The 27,325-nt window shown below is 44.2% G+C and overlaps 1 protein-coding gene across 1 annotated transcript in view; it reads left to right on the top strand.

Annotated features, from left to right (window-relative positions):
• Window positions 1–27,325, top strand: part of DNAH9 (dynein axonemal heavy chain 9) — a 378,462-nt gene that overhangs the window by 128,647 nt on the left and 222,490 nt on the right. Inside the window, exons 28-31 of the mRNA XM_010376130.2 lie at window positions 4,285–4,389; window positions 15,317–15,474; window positions 18,990–19,128; window positions 21,660–21,947. Coding sequence (XP_010374432.2) covers window positions 4,285–4,389; window positions 15,317–15,474; window positions 18,990–19,128; window positions 21,660–21,947 — 690 coding nt within the window. The remainder of the gene's footprint in view (window positions 1–4,284; window positions 4,390–15,316; window positions 15,475–18,989; window positions 19,129–21,659; window positions 21,948–27,325) is intronic.

The following is a 27,325-nucleotide window of genomic DNA, read 5'->3' as shown; positions in this document are numbered from 1 at the left end:
ATGGCTCCTTTATGGAGGCATGTCTATTCTCCAGCTTCACCTGAGTCCTAGTCCCGTCTCTCTCTAACGGGGCAGTGGATGTCTCTCGAATGCCCTTCTCTTGCATTGTGGTTAGCAGCCTTCCTTTCTCCCTTCCAGATTCCCCATCATCAGGAAGGACCATCTCATTGTCCCTGAGATCCTGGTGGAAAGCTTCAGGCACCCTGGTTACTTAATGTCCTTCCTTCTCCACCTCGAATCAGTCACCAATGTTGATTCTGCCTTCAGCACCCTTCTCACTTCCAGGCCTTTGCCCTATTATTTCCATTCTCCTAGTCCGAAAGCTCACCATCCCACAGCAAGATAATGCCTCAGCCTCGCCGATAGGACTAGGAGATAGGTGGTGAGCTAAACACGTGGGTTACCATAGGGTCCTGGGGTTCAGCCGCAGGCCCTGGGGTGGGGGAGAATTGTGGGGGTGACAAGCATCCACCTGTGGAAACTCCACTTCGTTTATTTTATATTTTGGGTTTTCATTTTATAAAAAAGGTCTTCAGTTTCAAGAGCTTTCAAAATCACTGTTAAAAATTGAATTTTTAAAACATCTTTTTTATACATCATAATTGTACATATTAATGGGGTACATGTTATATTTTGATATACGTATACAATGTATAATGATCGAATCAGGGTAATTAGGATAACCATCATCCCAAAGATTTATTGTTTCTTTGTGTTGGGAATATTCCAAATCTCCTCTTCTAGCTATTATGAAATATAAAATAAATTATTAGTAACCATAGCCCCCTATTGTGCTGTTGAACACGATAACTTATTTCTTATGTCTAGCTGTATGTTTGTACCGATTAACCAACTTCTCTTCATCTTCTCCTTCCCCCTACCCTTCCCAGCCTCTGGTAACCATCATTCTACTCTCTACCTCCATGAGATCAACTTTTTTAGCTCTCACATATGAGTGAGAGCATGTGGTATTTGTCTTTCTGTGCCTGGCTTCTTTCACTTAAGATAATATCCTCCAGTTCCATCCCTGTTGCTGTAAATGACAGGATTTCATTCTTTTTAATAGCTGAACAGTATTGCAATGTGTGTATACACTACATTTTCTTTATGAATTCATCCATTGATGGACACATAGGTTGATTCCATATCTTAACTATTGTGAATAGGTAAACATGGATGTCGATTTCTGAATTTCCAGTTAGTATTTGTGACACTTGGATTGTTTTGCAAATGAAATGGAATAATGTAAGGCAGTGGTCCCCAACCATTTTGGCACGAGGGACCAGTTTCGTGGAAACCTATTTTTCCATGGACTGCAGTAGTGCGGGATGGTCTCGGGATGATTCAGGCACATTACATTTGTTGTGTACTTTATTTCTATTATTATTACATTGTAATATACAATGAAATAATTATACAAGTCACCATCATGTAGAAACAGTGGGGGCCCTGGTCGTCTCTTCCTGCAACTAGATGATTCCATCTGGGGGTGATGGGAGACAGTGACAGATCATCAGGCATTAGATTCTCATAAGGAGCACCCAGCCTAGATCCCTCACATGTGCAATTCACAATAGGGCTCATGCTCTCTTGAGAATCCAATGCTGCCACTGATCTGACAGGAGACGGAACTCAGGCAATACTGCAGGTGATGGGAAGCAGCTGTCAATACAGATGAAGCTTTGCTCACTCACCTGCCGCTCACCTCCTGCTGTGCAGCCTGGTTCCTTAACAGACCACAGACAGTCACCCAGAGGCTGGGGACCCCTGATTTAAGGCACAGAAACACAACACCTGGAACTTCCATGACCACCTCAGACAGAATGTCCCTGATGGCTCAATCTGAAGTCTCCATGTCACCCCCATTTTAAGACTCCAGTGGGGCTTTATCACTGTCTTATTTGTTGTTATTGCTTATTGTCTATTTTCCTCATGGGAATGTGAGACCCATGAGAATAGAGGCATTGTCTATCTTGTTCTTCTGATTCTTCATGACCCAGAACCATCTCCAGCACGTAGTACATGCTCAATAAATATTTGTTGCAATGAATGAAAAAAGAAATATCTTAATTCCAGAAGCTCAATGAAAGATGGGTTTTATTTTTCTCTTCCTCTTTAAAGTCTGCCCTACAGCCAGGCGCAGTGACTCACGCCTGTAATCCAAACACTTTGGTAAGCCAAAACAGGTGGATCACTTGAGGCCAGGAGTTCGAGACCAGCCTGGCCAACATGGTGAAACCCCGTCTCCACTAAACATACAAAAATTCTCTGTGCGTGGTGGTGCACGCATGTAATCTCAGCCACTTAGGAGGCTGAGGCAGGAGAATTGCTTGTACCCAGGAGGCAGAGGTTGCAGTGAACTGAGATTGTGCCACTTCTCTCCAGCCTGGGTGACAGAGCAAGACTCCATCTCAAAATAAATAAATAATAAATAAATAAATAAATAAATAAATAAATAAAGTCTGCCCTACATCCTACCTAGCCTATGTGGCAGTTAGACCAATCCTCTCATACCATTGCTCTGCTCATGTTCTCTGCTGCAAACCTCCAAAGATCCCTCATAGTAATTCAAGACTTTTTACAACCATGACTTCCTTTAGTAATTCAACTTTCCAATCAAACTGGCTCTGTCATTTTTCTCTGCACACACCATTATTCTGCTTGTATTTCTTCCATAATCTTCCTCCTCCTGGAAAGCCTCACCCCTTCCATTCTGTCTACACAGACACCCCTGTCCTATAAAGCCATCATATCTCATGTGTGTCCTAAAGCATGTCGTTTTCTGTGAGATCCCCGTATCTTCTGACTCTAATCCTAGCCATGTAATGCAGTGAAACTAATGTTTTTGTTACAGGACTTCTCAGCGCCCTTAAACGCTAATACAAATTGTAACTGGGCCAAAATGGGTTGAAGAATGTGTTTCCCAAATTTGCTTGACCAAAAAGCCTTTTCTTCGAAGAGCATCTTTCAGGCCTATGGTTCCGCGGAATAAACTTTGGGAGGTGCTGTTGTGCTGCCATCTGACTTTCACCTCTTTAGCAAAACTGATCACTCAGGAGCATGCTGACCCACTCTTCTGTGAACTCCATGACATTTGTGGTTTATATTATTCAATGAAACCACTACTGATGCAGTAATTTTCCTGTTTTTATGTATATACCTTATCTCCTCAACCTGACCAAAAGTTCTTAGACTGAGCTCCCCTGTGTCCAGCACATGATCTGTGCACAGAGCTGATTGTCAAAAAATGCCCACTGAAGGCTGGGCATGGTGGCTCACGCCTGTCATCCCAGCACTTTGGGAGGCCAAGGCGGGCAGATCGCGAGGTCAGGAGTTTGAGACCAGCCCTGACCAACATGGTGAAACCCCGTCTCTACTAAAAGTACAAAAATTAGCTAGGCATGGTGGTGCACGCCTGTAATCCCAGCTACTCGGGAGGCTGAGGCAGGAGAATCACTTGAACCTGGAAGGTGAAGGTTGCAGTGAGCCAAGATCGCACCACTGCACTCCAGCCTGGGCAACAGAGTGAGACTCCGTCTCAAAAAAAAAAGAAAAAAGAAAATGCCCGCTGAATAATTGAATGGAACTTTTCCATTATTTGCATTTCCCTGGTATTTTAATGACGTCTCTTTGCCAATGACCTTGTGAGTGTCTCCCAGAAACCTATCCCTTTATGTTGCCCCATCACTTACCAGTTCATGTTGAATGCCCAGGATGGCTTTTACTTTTAGGACAGAAATGCATTATTCCCTTGTAAATTCTTTCCTTGCTCTCATTTGAAAAGATTTACCTTTAGTGTTTTTTGGTTTGTTTGTTTTTTTAAACAGATGTTATCACCTCCTGTCTTTGTCTCCAGCTATCTCACCACTCTGGAAAACCTGGGTGGTTGGGCATAGATTTAAAGATACAGACATAAATTTTTCCATCAGTGCATGACAAAGGCTGGGTGGAAGGCTTTTTGTCTGTATAGCATAAGAAAAATCATCTTTTATTCATTTCCTGGGATTTTGAAAGCTACAGAATCAACAATAATGCAACCCTGATGACATTTTAAAGGGATTTTCATCCAAGTGTCTTGAAAAGGTTCTGTTTAATCCTGTGACTTCTGTTGACACCCCATAACCATCAAACATTTAATTGTTCTTGAAATTTTAATACAAATTTCTGACCAGTGGTCTTTAGGGGGACTAGAAGTATCTATAATAAAGGGGATGGAGAATGACTTCAACACGTATTGATAAGCCTGGCCTGCCGGTAATTTAATCTTTGTACATTTTCTTGCAGTCTTGTGGCAACATCTACAAAGGCCTCGCTCAGACTGGCGCCTGGGGCTGCTTTGATGAGTTTAATCGAATCTCCGTGGAGGTCTTGTCAGTGGTGGCGGTGCAGGTAGGGGCCGGAAGTTGGTGGGAGCCTTGCGGTCTTTATGTTGATCACTGCAGAAGTCTATGTCCTCTTGTTTTCGACCTCTCCTTAGCATCTGCGTCCCTTTTTCCCTTGTCATTTCATGCGCCTTTCTCCACCCTCTAAAATCAGGCTCCAGGAGGCTGTCCTTCAAAATGGGTATTATTCAGTTACCCACCAAAGTAGATCCATTTACTTGGCTTTGGGACTCCGTTTTGTTCTCTGTAAAATGGGGAGAAAGAAGATCTGTCCTACCTGCTTCATCCAGGTGCAGAAACATGAAGATGGCAGAGCTCAGCTCCTTGGAAAGGCCATGTTCTTTGGTTATAAACCAAGGCTTAAATTTCAGTTATTTTATTTCCACCACGTTCAGCTTAATAAAATGAAGAATACAGCATGAATGTTTTTTGAATGAAGTCACTTTTGGGGTAAGATTTTATGTAAGCATGCCACTTGTCTTTCAAGTCATCCAGAAAGCATTTATTAAACACCTACAACATGGTAAGTGTTATGCAAATGACAAGTGAAGTTTCCCAGTTGAATAGAATGTGATCTCTAACACACACACACACAAAATCGGAGCTCTTGAGATAGATGTGAGTACTTTCAATGTTCTAGAGGTGACTTCAATTCTGACTGAGCATGAGACTTCCAAATGCGTTACCTTGAAAAGATGGAGAGGATTCTGGATTTGGGTCAGGATCCCATGAACAATAGGAGCAGGAGAAGGGGGAAGGGGAACGTGAATAAGTTTTTGTTGAAATTCTGTACCAGGCACTTTTCATGCATCATCTTTCACATCATGAAAGATCTTTCACGTCTTTCCACCATGGCCCTGCAGGCCACTATTCTCCCCATTATATATGTGGAAAAACTGAACATCAGAGGGGAACTGTACCTTGTCCATGGGTAGACTTTTGGAAAGTGGGAGGGTTGGTAGATGCACCCTGTGCTCTCACTGATGCTGTCCAGGTGCAGATGTGGGCACTGATCTGGTTTCTAGTGGGTAAAATGCCAAAGGAGAAAATAAGGCTGGAGAGGCAAGTTTGAACCCAATAGTAGCAGGCTGAAATGCCTTCCTCAGCAGGCAGCAGGGAACCCCCAGAGACATCCAGGAGGCAGATTGCCCCTCTATTTGGCAGCAATGTGAAGGAGGGGCTGAGCAACAGGAAAACTGGTGGCTGAGGGCAAGTCAGGGGTCTCTCCCAGGGCTTCTTACTGCAGCTGCGCAGGCTCCATTCCCCCAGGAACCACATCTCCAAGATAAAGCACATCGTTTGCCAGCATCTATTCCATACCCCTCCCTGTAGGCTGAACGCCCCCATCTCCTGCTAGGGGTGGCTGGTTTGAGAACCCCCATCCTGCCCTTATCTCAACAGACCAAAGCAATCACAAGGCCATCATGTGATGATCAAAGCTGTGGCGAGGTGCTTGGGACAATGATGTGCCTGGTGCTCCCAGTGTGTGCCGCACACCATACAATCAAAAATGGTTTAATGTTGCTTGTGTTTGCTTTCATTTCCAAAACAGTATGCGCATAGTACAGAAAAGGAAAAACCTAGCTATGAGAGACTCTTTGATCCCTACAGGTTTCTGTAATCTTTTCAGGTCCAGACAAAGGAATAAGGAAAGCGTTTAGCTTGACTGACATTTTTCTAAGGCAAGAGGGCAGGATTGAGGGGAGGGTGGCAGAATGGGGGTTGGAAGAAACATCAGGCAAAAGGTCGCCCCTGGCAGGGAAAGATGACTGAGCCAGCATCATCCCTGTCCCCCTTTGCCCTGGCAGGAGCCAGCATCCATCCACATAGCTCCCACATGTTGTCACCTCTCATCCTACAGACTGTGTTTTTCACAGGTAGGCTTGGATGTGGGGCTGTTGGTGGAGCGCTGAAGCAACCACAAAGCTGAACAGAGGTAGGGCTCACACCATCCGCAAATCCATGCCACCTTCATCTCCAGCTGCCCCGAAAGCCACAGGCAGTCAAGGGGCTCTGCCAGGTCCCTTCGCTCACCGAGGTGGTCTGTCTTTCCATCTCTGATGTTTGACAGCCACTGACTCTTGTCCACACTCTTCCTTGGTGAAGATCTGAAAGTTGCCGGAATGTGAGGCTCTTCCCTGGTTTCCGGTGGTGAAATATGGTTTTTCCCTTTCTTTGGGTTTGTTCTGTTCAGCAGCAGTTAGTAGAGGAAGGAAGACAAATGGCTAGCCTGGACACTCTTGGACTGAAACCCTTGACCAGCTTGGCTCGAAAGAACTGGTTGTGTGCATCTCAGTAGCATCATATGAGTGTAGCTTGAAATGGGCTATGGTGAGAGTCCTTCCATCGTGAAAACTGCCAAATTTTATGAATCAAGGGCATTTTTGCTCCCCTGGAGAGCTGGTTGTTAAAAATTTACCAGCGCACCTCTGCGTTGTAAGGATGTTAAGCTGAATGTTGCCAGATCTTTTACGTTTTAAAGAGAGACCAGACATCCAGATTTTTATAAGAAATCAAACATGTTTCCTGGCTGCTTTCACCTTTGGCTGGTCACTTCACAACCTGGAATAAGGAATAATGCCAGTGTTCGATGCTGGTTCAGCCACTTACTAGCTGTGTGACCTTGAGCATATCCATGTCTCAAGATCCACATCTGTAAAGGGAGTTAATAATAGCACCTCGTTGAGGCAGTTGTAATCATTTTTAAATGAGTTAATATCTCTAAAGCACTTTTTTTTAAAGCCCTACAGAGAATAGTCACTCAACAAATGCTTTGATGATGATGATAATGGTGGTGGTGATGTTAGTGATGATGATGATGTTAATGGTGATGATGGTAGCGGTGATGGTGATCATTATGCTAATGGTGGTGATGCTGATGATGATGATAGTGGTGGTAATGGTGTTGATGATTATTCTAATGATGATGGTGATGATGGAGATGATCATGGTGATGGTGGTAATGATGATGGTGGTGGTGGTGGTGATGATGGTGATGATGGTGGTGGCAGTGATGATGATGGTGATGATAGTGATGATGATGCAGGTGATGGTGATGATGATGGTGGTGGCAGTGATGATAATGTTAACGATGATGGTGATGGCGGTGGTAGTGGTGGTGATTATTCTAATGATGATTGTGATGATGGAGATGATGATGGTGATGGTAATGATGGTGATGGTAATGATGGTGGTGGTGGTGGTGGTGGTGATGATGGTGATGATGATGGTGGCAACAGTGATGATGATGGTAATGATAGTGATGATGATGGGGGTGATGGTGATGATGGTGGTGGCAGTGATGATGGTGATGATGATGATGGTGGTGGCAGTGATGATGGTGATGATGATGATGGTGGTGGCAGTGATGATAATGTTAATGATGATGGTGATGGTGGTGGTGGTGGTGGTGATGATTATTCTAATGATGGTGATGATGGAGATGATCATGGTGATGGTGGTAATGATGATGGTGGTGGTGGTAGTGGTGATGATGGTGATAATGGTGACGGCAGTGATGATGATGGTGATGATAGTGATGATGATGGAGGTGATGGTGATGATGATGACAGTGGTGGCAGTGATGGTGATGATGATGGTGGTGGCAGTGATGATAATGTTAATGATGGTGATGGTGGTGTTGATGATGGTGGCAATGATGGAGATGGTGGTGGCACTGATGGGGATGGTGATGATGATAGTCATAATGATGGTGGTGATACTGATGAGGATGATTACTATCTTTACTATCTTAACACTGCAGGAAATGGGTTGAAGAGTAGAGGCTCGGATACACAGGGCAGGGAAAAAGGGTTCACATTCTGGTCTCACAGGTCTTCTCTATGCCCTTCACTCCTTCTCAACTAGAACAACCTCAAGCTATCTTATCAAGCTTAACAATGTACTAATCAAGGAGGCAGTGCCCAACAGCCATTGTTCCCCCTGGATAGTAGATAAACACTGCTATCTACTATTTTTTGCTTTATTGCTATCTAATATTTTGCTTTATTTTGAAGCTGCTCAACACAAGGTCAGCAATGCATTCTCTAAGATCACTTAGTTCCTGTTTGTTCCTGGAATCAAATAAAATAAGTTCAACTTGGGAGTCCCTGATGCTGTCACACTCTGATCTAGGAACATACCCATCAGAGATATTTCTCAAGAAAGTGGACTGACAACAGCCCAGGCAAAATCTGAGCTGGTAACTTTTGAAATTGAATACCCATCCAAGGAGAAAATTGCACTTAATTATTCACACGGCAATCCAGGCTGGCATATTGGTTCAGAAGCCACACCAGCTGCTGACAGTTCTCTGCCACCCTCCCCTCTCCTCCTCTCCACTCCTTGTCCGTCTGTGCTCCTCTTCCCAGTAACTCCTACAAAAGTGATTATGCTGCTGGTCCACAGCGTCTTTGTCAGTGGACATTCTCATATCTCCATCAGACTGGTCAAGCAAAGTCACATAGCCACTTGGGAAAAACTTCAGTGTGGCAATTCCAAAAAAAATTACTCTGCTATTTTAAAAATGTCTAAGATATTACTTACTTTTTTCTGGAATCTCTTCTTTACTATTGCAATCAGCTGTCTATGCTTTGGGTTATCTGTGCCTGGGGACATGTGCCACAAGGACACACCCCATTGCCCTGTCCCCCTCCATGCCCTCTGGCCAGGCATCCCTGGCACTTTCTTCTCTTCCCTGCAGTACAAGCCCCGATAATGGGTTGGGCAGAGGCAGGAAGCAGGTAGAAGCAGAAGATCATTCAGAAAAGACTTGGGAGCCCACCAGAGCAGGGCTCTAAGTACTCCAAGCACCAAACAAATGCTCCAGTCTCAGAGCCAAGGGAGCTTCCCATGTGACACCCTTTAGAGAGAAGCTTAAAGTCTAATGGGGGGGGGGGGAAACACCAGAAATGTTAAAATGTTTAAAAAGTGGTGAGTGGGTTGCACTTCCTAAAGGCAACAGACTTCAATCTGCCATTGCAGTGGGAAGCGTGGAGCGGGCCAGAGAGGATGTTAAATAGCACATGGCATTTGGGGCAAAGACTTGAAAAGAGAAGGACCATGGGGGACCACAAAATGAGCCACTCTCCTAGAATAGAAGGGCCAAGGTAGAGGGGTGAGGAGAAAAAGCCAAGATCCCCATGGCATAGGGCTAGCCCGTGACCTCCTTAAAGTATGTCACCTGCACAGAGACAGCACGGCCTTAATACTTCACTGAGTGAGTCAGACACAAGTCCCTAGCCTGAGTGGGAGGATACAGGGACAGACGCCTCTGTGATCAGCAGCTTCCAGTCATGAGAGGAAAGGTGTCATCCTCATGCAAGTAATGCAGCGCTTATGGTCAGACGGGCACGCAAGGCTTGTGCAGATGACAAGGTTGATCACTGGACATCAGGGCTGGCTTGCAATATAGAGAAGTAAAACCTAGCCGGGTGGGGTGGCTCACGCCTGTAATCCCAGCACTTTGGGAGGCCGAGGCGGGCAGATCACAAGGTCAGGAGATCGAGACCATCCTGGCTAACACGGTGAAACCCCGTCTCTACTAAAAATTACAAAAACTTAGCCAGGCGTGGTGGCGGGCGCTCGTAGTCCCACCTACTCGGGAGGCTGAGACAGGAGAATGGCATGAACCTGGGAGGCGGAGCTTGCAGTGAGCCAAGATCGCGCCACTGCACTCCAGCCTAGGTGACAGTGCAAGACTCTATCTCAAAAAAAAACAAAAACAAAAAAAAACAAGTAAAACCTAGGCCAAGTATCCAAATGATAAGGCAGGAAATACATTCCATGAAAGATGTGCAATTTTAAGGGCCATAGAGACTGGAAAGAGACAGTAAAACCATCTGGCTGAGGAGCAACTGTGGACCGTGAAACTGGGATGGGGCAGGGTAGCCCAGTGGCAAGAACAGTTCATTGAATTTCAGGTAGGTGTCCTGAGAGTGACAGTGGAGGGTGCCAGGCATGGCTGGTGTCATCTAGTCCCACACTACTCAAACTGTGAACCAACAGCACCAGCACTCCCTGGGAGCTTGTTAGAAATGCGGAGACTCAGGCCTGACCCCAGACCTGCTGAAACAGAATCTTCATGTTAACACATCCTCCAGTGATTTCTACGCACAATAAAATCAGGGACTATGCCTCCCTGGCACAGGCATCTCAACCCTGGCTGCACATTAGAATGGCCTGGGTAATTCTACAAAATAGTAATGCACAGTCTGCACCCCAAAAAGGCGTTGATTTAGTTCCTTGGAATAGGACCAGTGGGTACTTTCTAAAAACTTTCCACGTGGTTCACACGTTCAGCAAATTTTGAGAACCAGAGCTGAGAGAGAGACTGAAAAATGAGGAAAACACCGCTGAGGACTGTAGAGTTTGGGTTCACATCAAGACCCCCAAGACTGAACCCAGTTTGTCCCAGCCAGTGCTCTACAGGGGCAAAACCTCTCCAGGCCAGGTGGGGCAGAAGGAAGTGGGAGACCCAGGCTGATCTGAGAGAGGGAGAGAGGGGAACCTCTGGCCTTTTCCAGGACCCAGACCTGGAAAGCCTTTTCCAGGCTTCCTGGACCCTGATCATTGTTATGTTCCAATGATTTGTTCTGCAGACCTCAGTTGCTGCTAAATCCTGTCCTGTACAAACCAGGCTAACCAAAATTGCTATGAGCACCGATGCTCCAACATTAACTGCATCTTTGAGTCTGTTCAACACCCTCCCGTCTGAGAGAGGGAAGTCAGTGTGCAGCTATGAATGAGGCCACCTGGGCAGAGGTAGGGATGAGTAGAAATGTAAGAATTGACTGGACTGCAGTGGTTCTCATATTTCAGCATGCATCAGAATCACCTGGAGGGCCTGTTCCCACGTGCCTTGCTCAACCTCATTCCCAGAATTTCTGATTTGATTTATCTTGGAGGTGGAGCTAAGAATTTGCATGGGAATTGGTTTGGACCCAAGGACACATGGTGTGGGATGGAGGTTAAGTATATCTTCTCAGCCTCAGAGTCCTCACTGGTAAAATGTTTGGTCTAGATCAGGGCTTGTCAGCCTCAGCACTATTGATGCTTTCGGCCGATCATTCTGTGAAGATCTATCCTCTGCATTGTGGATGCTGAGCAGCATCCCTGGCCTCTACCCACTGAATGCCGGCAGCAACCCCCGCTCCTTGCTGTGACAACAAAAGTGTCTCCAGACATTGCCACATGACCCCTGGGAGAGAGGAATTGCCAACTCATCCCCAATTGAGAACACTGGTTCCTACATATCTTTCCATTTTTATTCATTTGTTTTCTTTCTTTCTTTGTTTTCTTGTTTTGTTTTTTGTTTTCGAGACGGAGTCTCACTCTGTTGCCCAGGCTGGAGTACAGTGGCATGATCTCGGCTCACTTCAATAACCGCCTCCCAGGTTCAAGCGATTCTCCTGTCTCAGCCTCCCAAGTAACTGGATTACAGGCACGTGCCATCACACCCGGCTAATTTTTTTGTGTTTTTAGTAGAGACGGGATTTCACTTTGTTAGCCAGGATGGTCTCGATCTCCTGACCTCATGATCCTCCCGCCTCGGCCTCCCAAAGTGCTGGGATTACAGGCATGATTATTTGTCTTTTTAATGGGTGGCAAAACCATCTTTTCTTATTTTGTGGGAAGTATGCCTCTAAATTATAACAAACATGATAGTTTTCAGAGTAAAACAAATTGCTCTGAAAACGTATATGTTTGGTGAGAAACTCGTCTGTGGCTAGCACAGTGCTTCTTCTGGTACAAGAGCGTTTGGGGGAAGTAGCTAAAAGCATGTGCTTCGGCACCAGATTGCCTGGCTTTTAAACTTGAGCTGCTCCACTTACCAACTGTGGGGTTTCAGGCAAGTTTCTTTTTTTTTTTCTTTTAACTTTTTATTTTGAACCAATTTTAGATTTATAGAAAAGTTGTAAAAATAGCATCGAATTTCTACATATCTCACTTTTAGCCTCCCCTGAATGCTAACATCTTACATAAACATAGCACAGTTTCTTAACTGCCTTCTGCCTCAGTTTCTTCATCAGTAAAATGAAGATCTAAGACTACCTATCTTAAACAACTGTTAAAAGCTTTGGATGGAATAATTCACAGAAAATACTCAGACTCATCCCCGGTACATACTGAGTGCTCAAAAATGTCAGTTATTATTTTTTGTTATTCACTGTGGCTTTAAGATCTTCAGGCCGGGCGCGGTGGCTCAAGCCTGTAATCCCAGCACTTTGGGAGGCCGAGATGGGCGGATCACGAGGTCAGGAGATCGAGACCATCCTGGCTAACACAGTGAAACCCCGTCTCTACTAAAAATACAAAAACTAGCCGGGCGAGGTGGCGGGCGCCTGTAGTCCCAGCTACTCGGGAGGCTGAGGCGGGAGAATGGCGCAAACCCGGGAGGCGGAGCTTGCAGTGAGCTGAGATCAGGCCACTGCACTCCAGTCGGGGCGACAGAGCGAGACTCCGCCTCAAAAAAAAAAAAAAAAAAAAAAAAAGATCTTCAGAAAACAGTACATTTTCAATAGAGAAACAGATCCCTGTGGGTGAGATGTGCCTGGCAGCCTTAGCTATCAGTTGCCAAACTACCTGTGTGTGTACTTCCATCTGGCTGGGCTTGCATTTAATCCATACATCCCTAGTCCACCTGCTTCTCCACTCCCCTGTCCCTGCTTCCAAACATCCTGAAAGACCCTCTGGCCTTTCCCAGGACCTGGACGTTATCAAGGTCTCTCGGACCCTGATCATTGTTATGTTCTAATGATTTCCTCTGCGGGTCTCAGTTGCTGCTAACGCCTGTCCTGTACAAGCCAGCCTAACCAAAATTTCTATGAGCACCGATGCTCCAACATTAACTGCATCTTTGAGTCTGTTCAACACTCTCCCTCAAGAGCCCCTCTACAGAATTTTACACAAAAGCACAGATGCCTCTAATCCGAAAGTGCATCATAAATTCTTGCTGAGCGTGAGGTTTCTGGGCTTCGGTGTTTCGAGACAGAATGCTGAGTCAGAATGAACAGCAGAAAAGGTCCTAGGCTCGTGCCTTAGTCTTCGCCCAAAGGTAGCAGAGCAACTTATAAGTGCTAATTAAACTTGCTTTCCCACTCCCCAATAAGGCGAGTGCTCTGTGTATTTTATGGACGGGAAGACTGGGAACAAAGGAGAGAACTAGGCTTTGCCAGTCACGTAACTCGCAGGGTGATGAAGGCTGCAAGAGGCTCCACGGCAGAGCTGGGCTGGGCTGTGAGCCCCACGCAAACCAGCAGAGCTTGATCTGTTTGGCCAGCGTCCTGGCTGCTGAAGCCTGCTTCTGCCAGGATGGCATTGATATTCTGCACGTAGAAAAGAAGTCTCAGTTTCAAACTAATTGCTGTGAGCTCAAACGCATACAGTCATTAGCGCTTCACTCTGGGAAGAGAGCTGAATCCTAATTGTAGAACTGTCATGCATCCAGGCAAACTGTGTACTCTGCAGACAGCCGTGCCCAGTGGTAGATGGTCCAGCTGCCCCCCCAACCCCTCCCACTGTTTCACACACACAACCCTACAGCCCTATCTCTACAGAACCAGGCTACCCTTTGCTCTTCTAGCACCCTGGACTTAGCCGACCTGCTGAGGCTCATTCAAAACCTTGCACCCGCCCCAGCTTTTGGGTTTTGCTTCCAAGAATGTAAGAGGCTAGAAATTCCCAAAGACCTTTTGGGGCTGGGCTGGACAAGGCTGTGGGCTAGCCTGAAACTGTGTCCCTTTCATCTTTGCTCTGTTGCTGATCATTTTTGCTTAGTCCTTTTCCAAGCACCGGGTGTGACAATAAATGGTTGAATTACACTTCTGCCTCTCCTCCCACTGCTAGAGAGTAATCTAGAACATAGATCTGAGCGGGTCAAGCTTCAGGATAAATCCTCTTCTGACTCCAGACTAAGTTTAAGAAAAAGTCTGATTTTCTAAAGAGAAAAGTACTAACAGCCCTCTGGGTCTGGCCCAGCCTAGCCTTGCTCCATCTGTAAAGGGTGACCTGTTCTGGAGGTGTAGTCTAGGGAGTGGCTATGAGGAGTTAAACCAAGACAGGGACCACAGTTGCGATGAGAATGGTCACATGGATATCCCTCATGTTAGCTGGTATTTCTAAGCATTTTCTGTAGGCTATGCACTTCACAGACTTTATTTCATTTACTTAGAACAAGCTCAGCAGGTAGCTATGGCATCCTCACCATCACACAATACCTGAAAGCACAGGCTCCAGGATCCATTTGCCTGGATTCAAATCCTGATGCCCCATTCTGAGCATGGTAGTGGTCAGAACTGTGTCCAGCCAGTGGTCAGCCCTAATACACTTCAGCCATTACTGCAGAGAGAACCCACATTCAGGGAGTTGAACACCTGTTTGCTGTTCCCTCCCATGCTCTTAACCACAGTGTGATAAATATGGATGTGGGCAGCCAGATTCATTGTTTTGTTTTGAGATGTAGCCTCGCTCTGTCAACCAGGCTGGAGTGCAGTAGCATGATCTCAGTTCACTGCAACCTCCACCTCCCTGGTTCAAACGATTCTCCTGCCTCAGTCTCCCAAGTAACTGGGATTACAGATGTGCACCACCACACCCGGCTAATTTTTGTATTTTTAGTAGAGACGGGGTTTCACCGTGTTGGCCAGGCTGGTCTTGAACTCTTGACCTCCAGTGATCTGCCCGCCTTGGCCTCCCAAAGTGCTGGGATTACAGGCATGAGCCACTGTGCCTAGCAGTGGCCAGATTTCTTTGAGACATGCACCCAGGGCCTGTCAGTAAAGGGTCTGGGGTGTGGTCATCATGCCTGTCTTTCAGTGAAAGGGGCCACAGGACAATTCTCTGTCCTTTGTGTGACTACAGGCTCCCAGCTTTAGTTATGATCCTTCCACTGAAATGCAGTTGAGGAATTTCTCACTGATTGATTGGTTCACCAGGTAAAAAGCATTCAAGATGCAATTAGAGATAAGAAGCAGTGGTTCAACTTCCTTGGGGAGGAGATCAGCCTGAATCCTTCTGTCGGAATCTTCATCACCATGAACCCGGGCTATGCCGGCCGCACGGAGCTACCAGAGAACCTCAAGGCTCTCTTCAGGTGAGTGTCAGCTCTGCCCCATGCAAAAGCCCCAAAAGAGAAGTTTCTTTCATTTTTCCACTTAAAATGTGTGACGTATATTTTAAAGAATATTTGGAACATTTGGAAAAGTAGATTTTTAACAACCATCTTTAATGTCCTTAATGCAGTAAAATTGCTTTGTGCTTAATTGTGTTCTGTTCTCCTGTGTATACACATTTAAATCCACACGTCGGTAGCCTACATTTGTGGTCTACATAGTTTTGTGTTGTTTTTTGTTTTTATTTCATAGTCTCTCATATCATAACTATTTCCTTCTATTAGATATTCTTGATAAATCTCATTTCATGGCTGCATGTTTTTTTATCAAGTGCATGGTTTACAATGTAATTGACTACTCCCGCATGGTTAAATATTAAGACTTTCTAACATTTAAAGTAAATTTATGCATAATGCTGTAATGTACATCTTTGCACATAAATCTTTTTTTCTATATGCATGATTATTTTCTTTGGCTAGCTTCCCAGAAGTGGAATTACTGTATTAATGGGTAGAAACATTTTTAAGGCTCTTGATACACATTGCCAAATTGCTTTCTAAAAAGAGTAGTACCAAATTACACTCCTCGTAGAGATGCATGAGAGCACCTCTTTTATTTCACCCTTGCTACCGGTGGACATTGCCATATTTTAAAATCTTCTTTACTTTGATAAGAAAACACAAATACATTTCTTCGCAGGAACTGGAGGCTGCATTCTTTTTCCAGAAAGGAAAAGTTGGCCCAACAGAGAGAAAACTGAAGAATGCTTAGTGCCTTCTGATTTTCTGGTTACTGAACTAAGGGAGATAGACTGTGGGGAGCTATGACAAAACTATTTTTTTTTTTTTTGAGACAGAGTCTCGCTCTGTCGCCCAGGCTGGAGTGCAGTGGCCAGATCTCAGCTCACTGCAAGCTCCGCCTCCCGGGTTTACGCCATTCTCCTGCCTCAGCCTCCCAAGTAGCTGGGACTACAGGCACCCGCCACCTCACCCAGCTAGTGTTTTGTATTTTTTAGTAGAGACGGGGTTTCACCGCATTAGCCAGGATGGTCTCGATCTCCTGACCTCGTGATCTGCCCACCTCGGCCTCCCAAAGTGCTGAGATTACAGGCTTGAGCCACCACACCTGGCCAACAAAACTATTTTGTCTCATTTTTGGACTGAGAAACATAGTGCTATCTGTCCAAAGAGGTTGTCAACACTGTATTGGATTTCCAGAGGCGTAGGAGGTCACTGGGCAGCTTCCTGCGTACTTCACTCTCTCAGTTATGGCAAATTCATGTGTCGCTGGAGTGATGGCAGCTTCTCCTTCTTCATCCAGGTCCCTGTGTTAACCAAGAGCTCTTGGAATGCCAGCAAGCTGTCTAAACGAGTGCTACAGAATACTGCATTGTTGGCAATTTGTTCTTACAAAGTATTTATTAAATAAGTGTTGTGTTACAAATGATTATAGAAGTAGGTTATCACCCAGATAAGAATTCTTTCTTACCTTTTTTTCTTGCTGAATCTTTTTTGCTGAATGGAACTGTCTTTGCCAGTTCAGGGTGCCGTAATGAACATACTGCAGTTGGGCGGCCTAAACAGCAGACATTTATTTCTCACAGTTCTAGAGCCTGAGAGTTCAAGAGCAGGGTGCCAGCATGGTCAGGTTCTGGTGAGGGCTCTCCTCCAGGTTGTAGGCGGCCACCTTCTTGCTGTGTCTTCACATGGAGGAAAGAGGATGAGCTAGCTCTCTGGCCTCTTCTTATAAGGGTATGAATCCCATTCATGAGCGCTCCACCCTCATGACCTAATGACCTCCCAAAGGCCTCATCTCCAAATACCATCACATTGCATTTTGGAGGCACACAACATTCAGTCCATAACACATACCCATAGAAGGAAATCTGGAAATAAACAAATGTATTTTTCAAAAATAGTAAGTACAAACATCTACTTTTACATGTAATTCTCTCAAAGGCCCTGTGAGGTGGAGAGTACTAGTTCCTCCAGTGTATACTGAAAAAACAGATGCATTCAGCAAATTGCTCAGGATAGTAACCCTAGTTACTAGGGTCAGCTAGTGAACCAACTAGTAAGCGGCAGAATGCTAGAGTTTGAACCCAGAGCCCCTGCTCCCCCGCCACCCCAGTCCTGTCATCCAGGAACCATCACTGTAACCATCTGGCATTTTTTTTTTTCCAATACTGCATCCGTAGCGCATTTCTTTTTCAAAATTGGGATCAGACTCTATATAGTTTAGTATCCTACTTTCATTAGTAATGTTTTTTTGTGTCATTATGTAATTTTCCTTTCACACCACTATTTTTCATGGCTGCATAGTATTCTGTTGTACCAATGTATATTTACCCTTATGTGCAAGTTGCAAAATAATTTTGAGAATTTAAACATTTGGTTGCTCCTTTGAATTTGAATACAATGTAAAATATTTCAAGAAAAAAATGTGCTCGAATGAAATGTTTATGAAAATTTCATATCAGTATAGGGAAAATGCAATTAAAGAAATGTAACAACCTTAGGTTCCTATTACATACCTAACAAATTAATAAAATGTAAGTAATTTTAAAATCGAATGTTTTTAGTGCCAGAGGAAAAAGAAAATCGCAACAAAGCCTTCTCTAAAGCCCTTTCTATATTATTGTATATGCCATTCTGTGTCAAGATAGCGTTAATAAATATTGAGCTGGTGCAAATGTAATTGCAGTTTTTGCCATTGAAAGTAATAGCAAAAACCGCAATTACTTTTGCACCAACTTAATACACACTTCAGACCTAATCATTAGAAATTTACATTTGTATTCAAACAAATTTACATTTGTATTCAAACAAGTACAGGATACGCCCTGGGTGTCTAGGCTTACAGGAGACACACATTTTGAGAAGGAAGAATCGGGGAACTCTCAGTTTCTTGAAAGTAATAGCAAAAACCACAATTACTTTTGGACCCACTTAATACATGCTTTAGGCCTCATCATGAGAAATTTACATTTGTATTCAAATAAGTACAGGATAAGCCCTGGGTGTTTAGGATTAGAGAAGACACATATTTTGAGGATGAAGAATAGGGGAACTCTCAGTTTCTTGTAGATACCCAGAGAAATTCAATTCCTTATTCTAAGCCTCGAATCTATTCTAGACAATTTGCTTTACTAATCCATGCCTTGTGTAAGACACACTGAACTCAAGTCACAAGACTTGAGTGGTAGCTCCAAGTCTGCCCCTGCCTGCTAACATTATCCGGCCCCTTAGGAAGGCGACTTCATTTCCTTTATCCTTAGCTAACTCATCTCTAAGTTGAAAGTCTTCATGCTAACTGCAGCAACACATAGAATACATTGAAAGTCTTAGATGAAATAATGGCTCAGGTCTTTCCATGAGTTTTTGCACTCTCAGTTGCCTCCGTGTGTGATCTCGGCCAGTGCCTATTTTCTTGCAGGTCTCCTCTTCAACACTGTTACTTGGGAAACTGACTGGGCCTTCTGTCTTCCTATACTCAGGCCTTGTGCAATGGTGGTTCCAGACTTTGAGTTGATCTGTGAGATCATGCTGGTGGCAGAAGGATTCATTGAAGCCCAGTCATTAGCCAGAAAGTTCATCACTCTTTACCAGTTGTGCAAAGAGCTTCTCTCCAAACAGGTAGGATCTCTAAGGAGGCTGCACAACCAAGCACCGTGCAACAGCCCCAGCTCTGGAAACATTCTGGAACAAATGTATTAGGAAAACATACTCGAGCTTTCTCATAGTCACTGTGCCCATAAGCATATCGAAAGCTCTGAACACTTCCACAATAAAGATTTATGTTCATTTTTTAGCTCTGAATTTTTCAAAATTAACCTCAAAACTCCATTTTTTAGTAGAATACTTAGCAACACGTCACAGACACCAGTGTCCCATGAGAGACATTACAGTGGTCAATAAAAACCCCTGGAGGAAATGGTCTGTACCTGAAGGGACATAGATGAGGAGGGTTAGGGAAGCAGGTTAGTTGTTAACCAGCTTTGAGCTTCTCATAGTTGCTTGGCCTTACCTGTAGCTTCCGCCTAAGGCAGGAGGAAATTCACAGAACAATTGTACCTTAGCAAAACATTACCTGCAAGGTTTCTGCCTTGAACGGAGAATTTCTTTTTGTCAAGGATAGATGACCGAGCTTCCCTGGGCTGTCCCCAGTGAGCTTTGGGAATATCTTGTTTTGATCACCTTTACTGCCATAACACAGGCTGTCTCAGCCCTGTGGAGTCTGTCCAAGATGCAGAAAATCCTGTTTTCCTCATACTTCTTTTTTCATTGTATCCCCTCTCTAGGTTCTTTCCCAACATTGACTTCCAGGCCAGTGACTCCCTCTTTTAAGGCTTTATCCCAAGCCTCTCTGTTGAGCTCTAAACCTGTACATTCAATGGTCTGTACCACAGCTCCCCCGAGTGTTTAAAAAGCTCCTCCAGCTCAGCACATCTCAAGCTGATTTCCGTCAGCTCGAAGCCCAAGCTTCCTTCTCCTGTGTTCCCAGCCTCAGTATGCTGACCCCTCATTCACTCATTTGCTAACTCTAGGACCCTGGGAGTTACCCTGGGCCATTTCCTCTTCCTTGGCCCTGTATATAATTTTAAATGAACCTTTAATGATTCTATGTTCTGGATATTTCTCAAATAAGTCTCATTTCCTTTCCCTATTCATTGCTACCACTTGAGTTCCAAGCACCCATATCTTTTGTTTAAACTATTACAACTGCCTTTCTACTAGTTTTTCCACCTCTATTCTAATTCCTCAGATCTGTTCTTTAGCCACTTGCGAGAGTGATGATTTAAAAACGCTCCTCACTTGTCCTAAGATAGAGACCAATGTCCTTATCACTCTCTGCTGAAGACTGCAGGGTGTTCTGTCTCCTCCTACCTCAACAGCAGCGGCTCACAGCTCTCTCCCTGTCGTATGGTGCTCCATCTCCATTGATCTTTTTTGAGTTCCTTGAAACTGATTGTCTTCTCGCCTGAGCTTGTGGACATCCTGTTCTTACTTGCCTTGACTGCACTTCTTTTTCATCTGTGCCTGACTAAATTCCACTCCTTTAAGGTCTTCTTTAATGCCATTTCCTTAGGGTAGTCTGATCCATATCCTGGGTACAGCCACTGTGTTCTTAGTCATCATTGCACACTGCATTTTTCTTTGGTAGCATTTTAATTTTTTAATTTTTTTTTTTTTTTTTTTTTTTTTTTTTTGAGACAGAGTCTCCTTCTGTTGCCCAGGGTAGAGTGTAGTGGTGTGATCTCAGCTCACTGCAACCTCCATCTCCCATGTTCAAGCAATTCTCCTGCCTCAGCCTCCTGAGTAGCTGGGATTACAGGTACCCACGACCACGCCCAACTAATTTTTGTATTTTTAGTAGAGATGAGGTTTCACCATATTGGCCAGGCTGGTCTCAGACTCCTGACCTTGTGATCCACCCGCCTCGGCCTCCCAAAGTGCTGGGATTACAGGTGTGAGTCACCGTGCCCAGCCTCCTTGGTAGCATTTCTCACGGCTCTAATTAAATAGAGTCCCAGCTCCTCTACTGCTACAAGTCAAGTAGAGGAGCTGGGACTTGAACAGAAGTCTGAGTTCAGACTCCATGCTCTGTTCTGCCCACTACAGCTCCTTCCCACACCATGCTGCCGCCTAAAGCCTGCTATCAGCAGTGTGGTCTGCTCTCCCACAGACCCTACTAGCAGCACCGTGACCAGGGGGTTCATCTTTGACAGAACCCACTTTAAGGAGCTATTCTTGAAACCTCTTTTCCCATAGAACGTGAAGGTCTCCAAGGCAGTGCATGTAAGCTCAGCATCTACCATCTCTAAGAGTTAACATGGCTCGCTCCTTGACAGCCCTTCCAATTCTACCTGCTGAGTGTTCAAGGAGTAGCCAGATAGGTTTGAAAATGGTTCTGTTTGATCTCTCTGACCCCTACATCATTTGTATGTTCTGTGTCTGCCCTGCTGTTGTCACAACTGGAAAAGTAGCTAGTGTTCGACCAGGAACTAGAATTCTGGAATCATAATTTTCCAAGTCATTCCTTCCCATGTCTCTGCTCAAGCTTCAGAGGTGACCTAATGGTGATAGGATATTTATGATTCTGCAGACACTCACCCTGGCACATGGTGTTCTGTCTCTCTGCCACTTTGGTCTAACACTGCCCACAGGATCATTACGACTGGGGCCTGCGGGCCATCAAGTCCGTGCTGGTGGTGGCAGGATCCCTGAAGCGAGGAGACCCTGACCGGCCTGAGGACCAGGTCCTGATGCGCTCCTTGCGGGACTTCAACATCCCCAAGATTGTAACTGATGACATGCCCATCTTCATGGGCCTGATCGGGGACCTCTTTCCCGCCCTGGATGTCCCCCGGAGGAGAGACCCCAACTTCGAAGCTTTGGTTAGGAAGGCAATAGTGGATCTGAAGCTCCAGGCTGAGGACAACTTTGTGCTCAAGGTACATGTGGTTTTTCCTCCCAGGATTTCTCTCTCTCTTACTTATTGTCCTGGACAATGGGTTATCCTTCATCCGTAATCCAAAGGGTTGTTTTAGATGTACAAATATGTTTTAGACGTAAAAATACCTAGTTAGTGATAATTCATTTCAACCGCTCTTCAGTGGGGACCCATAATGTGGAATGCATGGTAGGGAATACAAGGGAAAGTTGGAGGATCCTTACTTTATAGCCCTTCCATTCTGTTTGGTGTACTTCAGCCTGAATGCCAACTATCTGCTCACTCACCCACAAATGAAAGGACAGAGGCCAAGATCTGGCCACATCTACAGAGCCTCCACTCAATCCTACTATCCTGGGTAGAGACCAGCAAAAGAGAGCACCCGGGACCAGCAGAGGAGAATACCTCTCCCAGCCTCGTAGAAAACACAGCACAGCTCCTTATTTAACCTTGAGGCTTACCAGATATTGAAGAACCCAACAACATGCGAGATAAAGACAGATGGACAGACACAGACAGACACACACACACACAACAAAAACAGCCAGTGAAAATAACAAAGAGAACATTTTTAAAGTTCTAATTAACATCTTTGAAGGAAATTTTAAAAATGATATCTAACAAACAAGAATTAGATGCCGTTGTACAAAATAAAAAGCACTATTGGAGAATTATAAAGACCTGTTTTAAATGTAAAATTGTATGATTGATGGCATTTGAAATTCAATGAGAGGATGGGAAAATAAAGTGAAAGGCAACATCCCAGGATAAAGCTATAAACAGTATTATGTATTATGTGTGTGTGTGTGGTAAAATATTCACACATGCACACACACACAGAGACAGAAAGTGTGAGAGGTGAGATGATGTACAGAGGATCGATTTAGGTTATCCAACATGTTACTAGAAAGAATTCTAGAAAAAGAACAGGAAGCTAACTAGAGCTGGAAAGACATGTATCTACATTGGAAAGACAGTACTGAACAGAATGGCTTTAAATGAATCTGTGCAGGGACACACTATAATGCAATTTCAGAGGTCAAGAATCAAGAGAAAACAGTAAGTCTCCTAGTTGAGTGAGGAGGTAGTACTAGTGTATTAATACCTGAGACAGAGTAGTTAGGAAAGAGGTTTAACTGACTCACAGTTCTACATGGCTGCGGAGGCCTCAGGAAACTTACAATCATGGCAGAAAGTCAAGGAGAAAAAAGTCCTTCCTCACAAGGCAGCAGGAAAGAGACAGAAAGAGTGCAGGGGAAATAAAGAGCTGCGGACACCCTTTGTCTTCCTTGCACAGTGCATTTTTCCTTTGTAGCATTTATCACAGCTCTAATTCAATAACAATCTGCTACAAATCAAGTGGAAGAGCAGGTGCTTGAAATGAAGTCTAAGTTCAGACTCCATGCTCTGTTCTACATGCTACACCTCCTTTCCGCACCATCCTGTTTATAAAACCATCGGAGCTTGTGAGAACTCACTCACTAGCACAAGAACAGCATGGGGGAAACTGCCCCCATGATCCAGTCACCTCCCACCAGGTCCCTCCCTCGACACATGGGGATTTGAGATGAGATTTGGGTGGGGACACAAAGCCAAACCATATCAACAAGTGATCCAGGAAAGGAATGAAATACAAGAGGAACTCAGAATCTCTTGTCAGCTAAATTGGATACTAGAGAACAAGAAAACCATTCCTTCAAATTTTTTGAGGGAAATGATTTCAAGACTAGAATTCTATACAACCAAATTATCATCCATGATATTCTCAGACTCATAAATGTTACTTCTTATGCACCCTTTTTGAGTAAGTTACTTGAGGACATACTACAGCAAAACAAGAATGAAAAACAAGAAAAATATTGTGAGATTCAAAAAAATCAAGAATCAAGAAAAAAAAATCCTGAAATGACAACTGTTAGCAGGCCTAGAAAGCAATCAATTCAAGTTAGAGCAGGAAGTCAGTAGTCTCCCAGAAAAGAGAACCTTAAGAAAAGTGAACTTATTCAAAGCAAGAATAGAGTAATAAGCTGCAAGTTCTTATGTGTTTTATTGAACTTCTAAGTTATGGGGACTGTGATGGTTCATTTTATATGTAAATTCGTCTGGGCCACAGACTGCCCAGATGTTTGGTCAAACATCATTTTGGGTGTGTCTGTAAGGGTGGTATAAAGTTCCAATTAGACAAGATGAATAAGTTCTGGAGATCCATTGTACAGCTTGATGACTATAATCAAAAAGATTATTGCATACTTGAAAATTTCAATAAGAGTAGACCTTAAATGTTCTTAGCACAAGAAAGTGATACGTATGCGAGGTGATATACATGTTAATTACTTTGATCTAATCATGTCACAATGTATACATATATCAAAACGTATTCTACACCATAAATATATACAATTGCTATTTGTCAATTGTACCTTAATAAAGCTAGGGAAAGAAGAAGAAAACAGTGTTTATACATTCTACAACATGACTGAAAACATCTTTCTAAGTCAAAAAAGAACCAGTCACAAAATACCACATATTGTATGATTCTATTTATACAAAACATACAGAACAGACAAGTGTTAGAGGCAGAAAGTAGACCAGAGGTTGCATAGGACAGAGGTGGAGGCGGGGAGTGGGGATTGACTGTTAATGGGTATGGGGTTTTCTGTTGGTTTTTCTATGTTCTAAGATTCGATAGTAGTGATGGTTCTACAATTATGTGAAGATACTAAAAGTCATTCAGTTGTACACTTTAAAGGATGAATTTTATGGCACATGAAGTATGTCTCACTAAAGTTGTTGACATGAAAAAAGAAAAGGTGATGGATCTAGAAAGCAATTTTAAATCTTCCCAGCATCTCTGTTAAATCCCTTGTTTATGCAAAGGAACAAACAAAAGTCTAGGAATATAATACAATCTCCATTCAGGAGCCAGAGTACCATCTCCCCTTCCCTCTCCTCTCCCTCTTCCTCCTCCTTCCTCCCCCTCCCCTTCCTCCCCCTCCCCTTCCTCCCCCTCCCCTTCCTCCCCCTCCCCTTCCTCCCCCTCCCCTTCCTCCCCCTCCCCTTCCTCCTTTCCTTCCTTCCTTCCTTCCTCCCTCCCTCCCTCCCTGTCTCCCTCCCTTCGTCCCTCCCTCTCTCTCTTTTACTTTTTCCTTCCTTCCTTCCTTCCTTTCTTTCTTTCTTTTCTTTCTTTCTTTTCTTTCTTTCTTTCTCTTTCTCTCTCTCTCTTTCTTTCCTTCCTTTTCTTTCTCTCTCTCTTTTCTTTTCTTTCTCTTTCTTCTTTCTTTTCTTTCTGCAATGACCTCAGGTCAATTTCATGCATAAAACCTCCAAATGCTTCCTATTATACTTAGGATGAAATTCCAGCTACCAATTTCTGCATATCTCTCTGGCCCCTGCTTGCCTCTTTTGTCTCACCTTGTGCCGCTCTACCATTTTTGCCTATGGTCTTTCAGCCCTCTAAGCTTGATGCTGAACTTAAGGCTTTTGCACTCCCTGTTCCTGTACCTGGAATGGCTTTTCCTGCTGGCCTTCACATGGCTGACTCTTTTTCACTCATATCTGAGCTTAAGCCTCCTTGGAGGTTCTTCCCAACTCTCTCCCCATTCCTATCTGAGATGATCCCGCATTAAGTCATTGAAGGAAGAGACTCTCTTCTGGATGCTTTTGGGCCCTGAATCATAGGGACAGCAATGCCCTGGGACAGAGTAAAAAAGATACTGATGCTGTGGACAACAAGACGCAAAGTAATATCTCAGGAAATGATCCTGCCACAACTGACACTGATCTTCTTGCCCCCAAACAGCCGTTTAATCTACTACCTTCACACTGAGCTTAGCACTGCTGCTCTCCTCCTAAATTCCCTGGTCATAGAATTCTAGAATTCTAACACCTGTATCATTTAAATTTCAAAAATATAGGAGTCCTGGCCAGGCGCAGTGGCGCACACCTGTAATCCCAGCACATTGGGAGGCCAAGGTGGGTGGATCACCTGAGGTCAGGAGTTTGAAACCAGCCTAGCCAACATGACAAAATCCCATCTCTACTAAAAATACAAAAATTAGCTGGGCGCAGTGGCAGGCGCCTGTAATCCTAGCTTACTTGGGAGGCTGAGGCAGGAGAATTGCTTGAACCCAGTAGGTGGAGGTTGCAGTGAGCTGAGATTGCACCATTGTACTCCAGCCTGGGAGACAGAGTGAGACTCCATCTCAAAAAAAAAAAACAAATATATATATATATATATATATATATATATATATACACACACACATACACACACACACACATAAACACACACACACACACACAGAGAGAGAGAAGGTCCTTACTTATTTTTTCAAACTATAGAAAAAATAAAATATACAGGAAAAAGCTTATTCTCTCACTGCCCTGTCAACATTTTGGTGCATTTTCTGTTCAGTTCACCTTTCCTCTGCTAAGGATCTTACAGTGCAAAATCTGAAGAAATCTGAACTACAGTAAAGTTCAAATTTTTTTCTCATGATATATAAGACCTTTCACAATCAGACCCATCCAGCCTTTCCAGTCATCCTTCACATTTTCAACAAGTATTCGTTCATCATTTGGCACATGCCAACTTCTCTGCTAGACTTTGTAAGGAGAGAGAAAAAAGCTCAGTCCTGCCTACCTTCAAGGAGCGGATAATAGAATATGGGGACAAAAAAAAAGTAACCACTGCAGTATGTTAGATACTAGGATGTAGGCTAGTATGGGACATCTGTACTAGGCATGGGTCAGACTGAAGGCTTCCTGAGGAACGTGCAAAGGTTTAGACAGAAGATGGCAGGAGAAGTCACTTTTGTTTTTTGTTTGTTTGTTTCTGTTTGTTTGTTTGTTTGTTTTTGAGATGGAGTCTCGCTGTTGTCGCCTAGGCTGGAGTGCAATGGCACGATCTCAGCTCACTGCAACCTCTACCTCCCAGGTTCAAGCGATTCTCCTACCTCAGCCTCCCGAATAGCTGGGATAGTCGCCCGCCATCATGCCCAGCTAATTTTTTGTATTTTTAGTATTTTTGTATTTTTTTAACCATGTTGGCCAGGCTGGTCTCGAACTCCTGAACTCAGGTGATCCACCTGCCACGGCCTCCCAAAGTGCTGGGATTACAGGGGTGAGCTGCCGCGTCCAGCTGAAAGTCACTCTGAGCAGAAGGAACGGATGCAGGAAAGAGCACCACTTAAGAGCTCCAAGTAGTTCTCTGGCTGGACTGTGTGTGTTGCAGGATAAGAGATAAGACTGGAGTCTGATTTGGGCCAGACTGCAAAAGGACCTTGTAAACCAATCTAAGGATTTGTATTTCATCGCCAAAACCATGGAGGCCAGTGAAGGGGACAGACTGAAGGCAGTGGCTGGTCCGATTTTTATTCC

Source organism: Rhinopithecus roxellana, chromosome 19 (assembly GCF_007565055.1).
Source record: "Rhinopithecus roxellana isolate Shanxi Qingling chromosome 19, ASM756505v1, whole genome shotgun sequence".
NCBI lineage: Eukaryota > Metazoa > Chordata > Mammalia > Primates > Cercopithecidae > Rhinopithecus > Rhinopithecus roxellana.
This window is presented reverse-complemented; position numbering and strand designations above follow the sequence as displayed.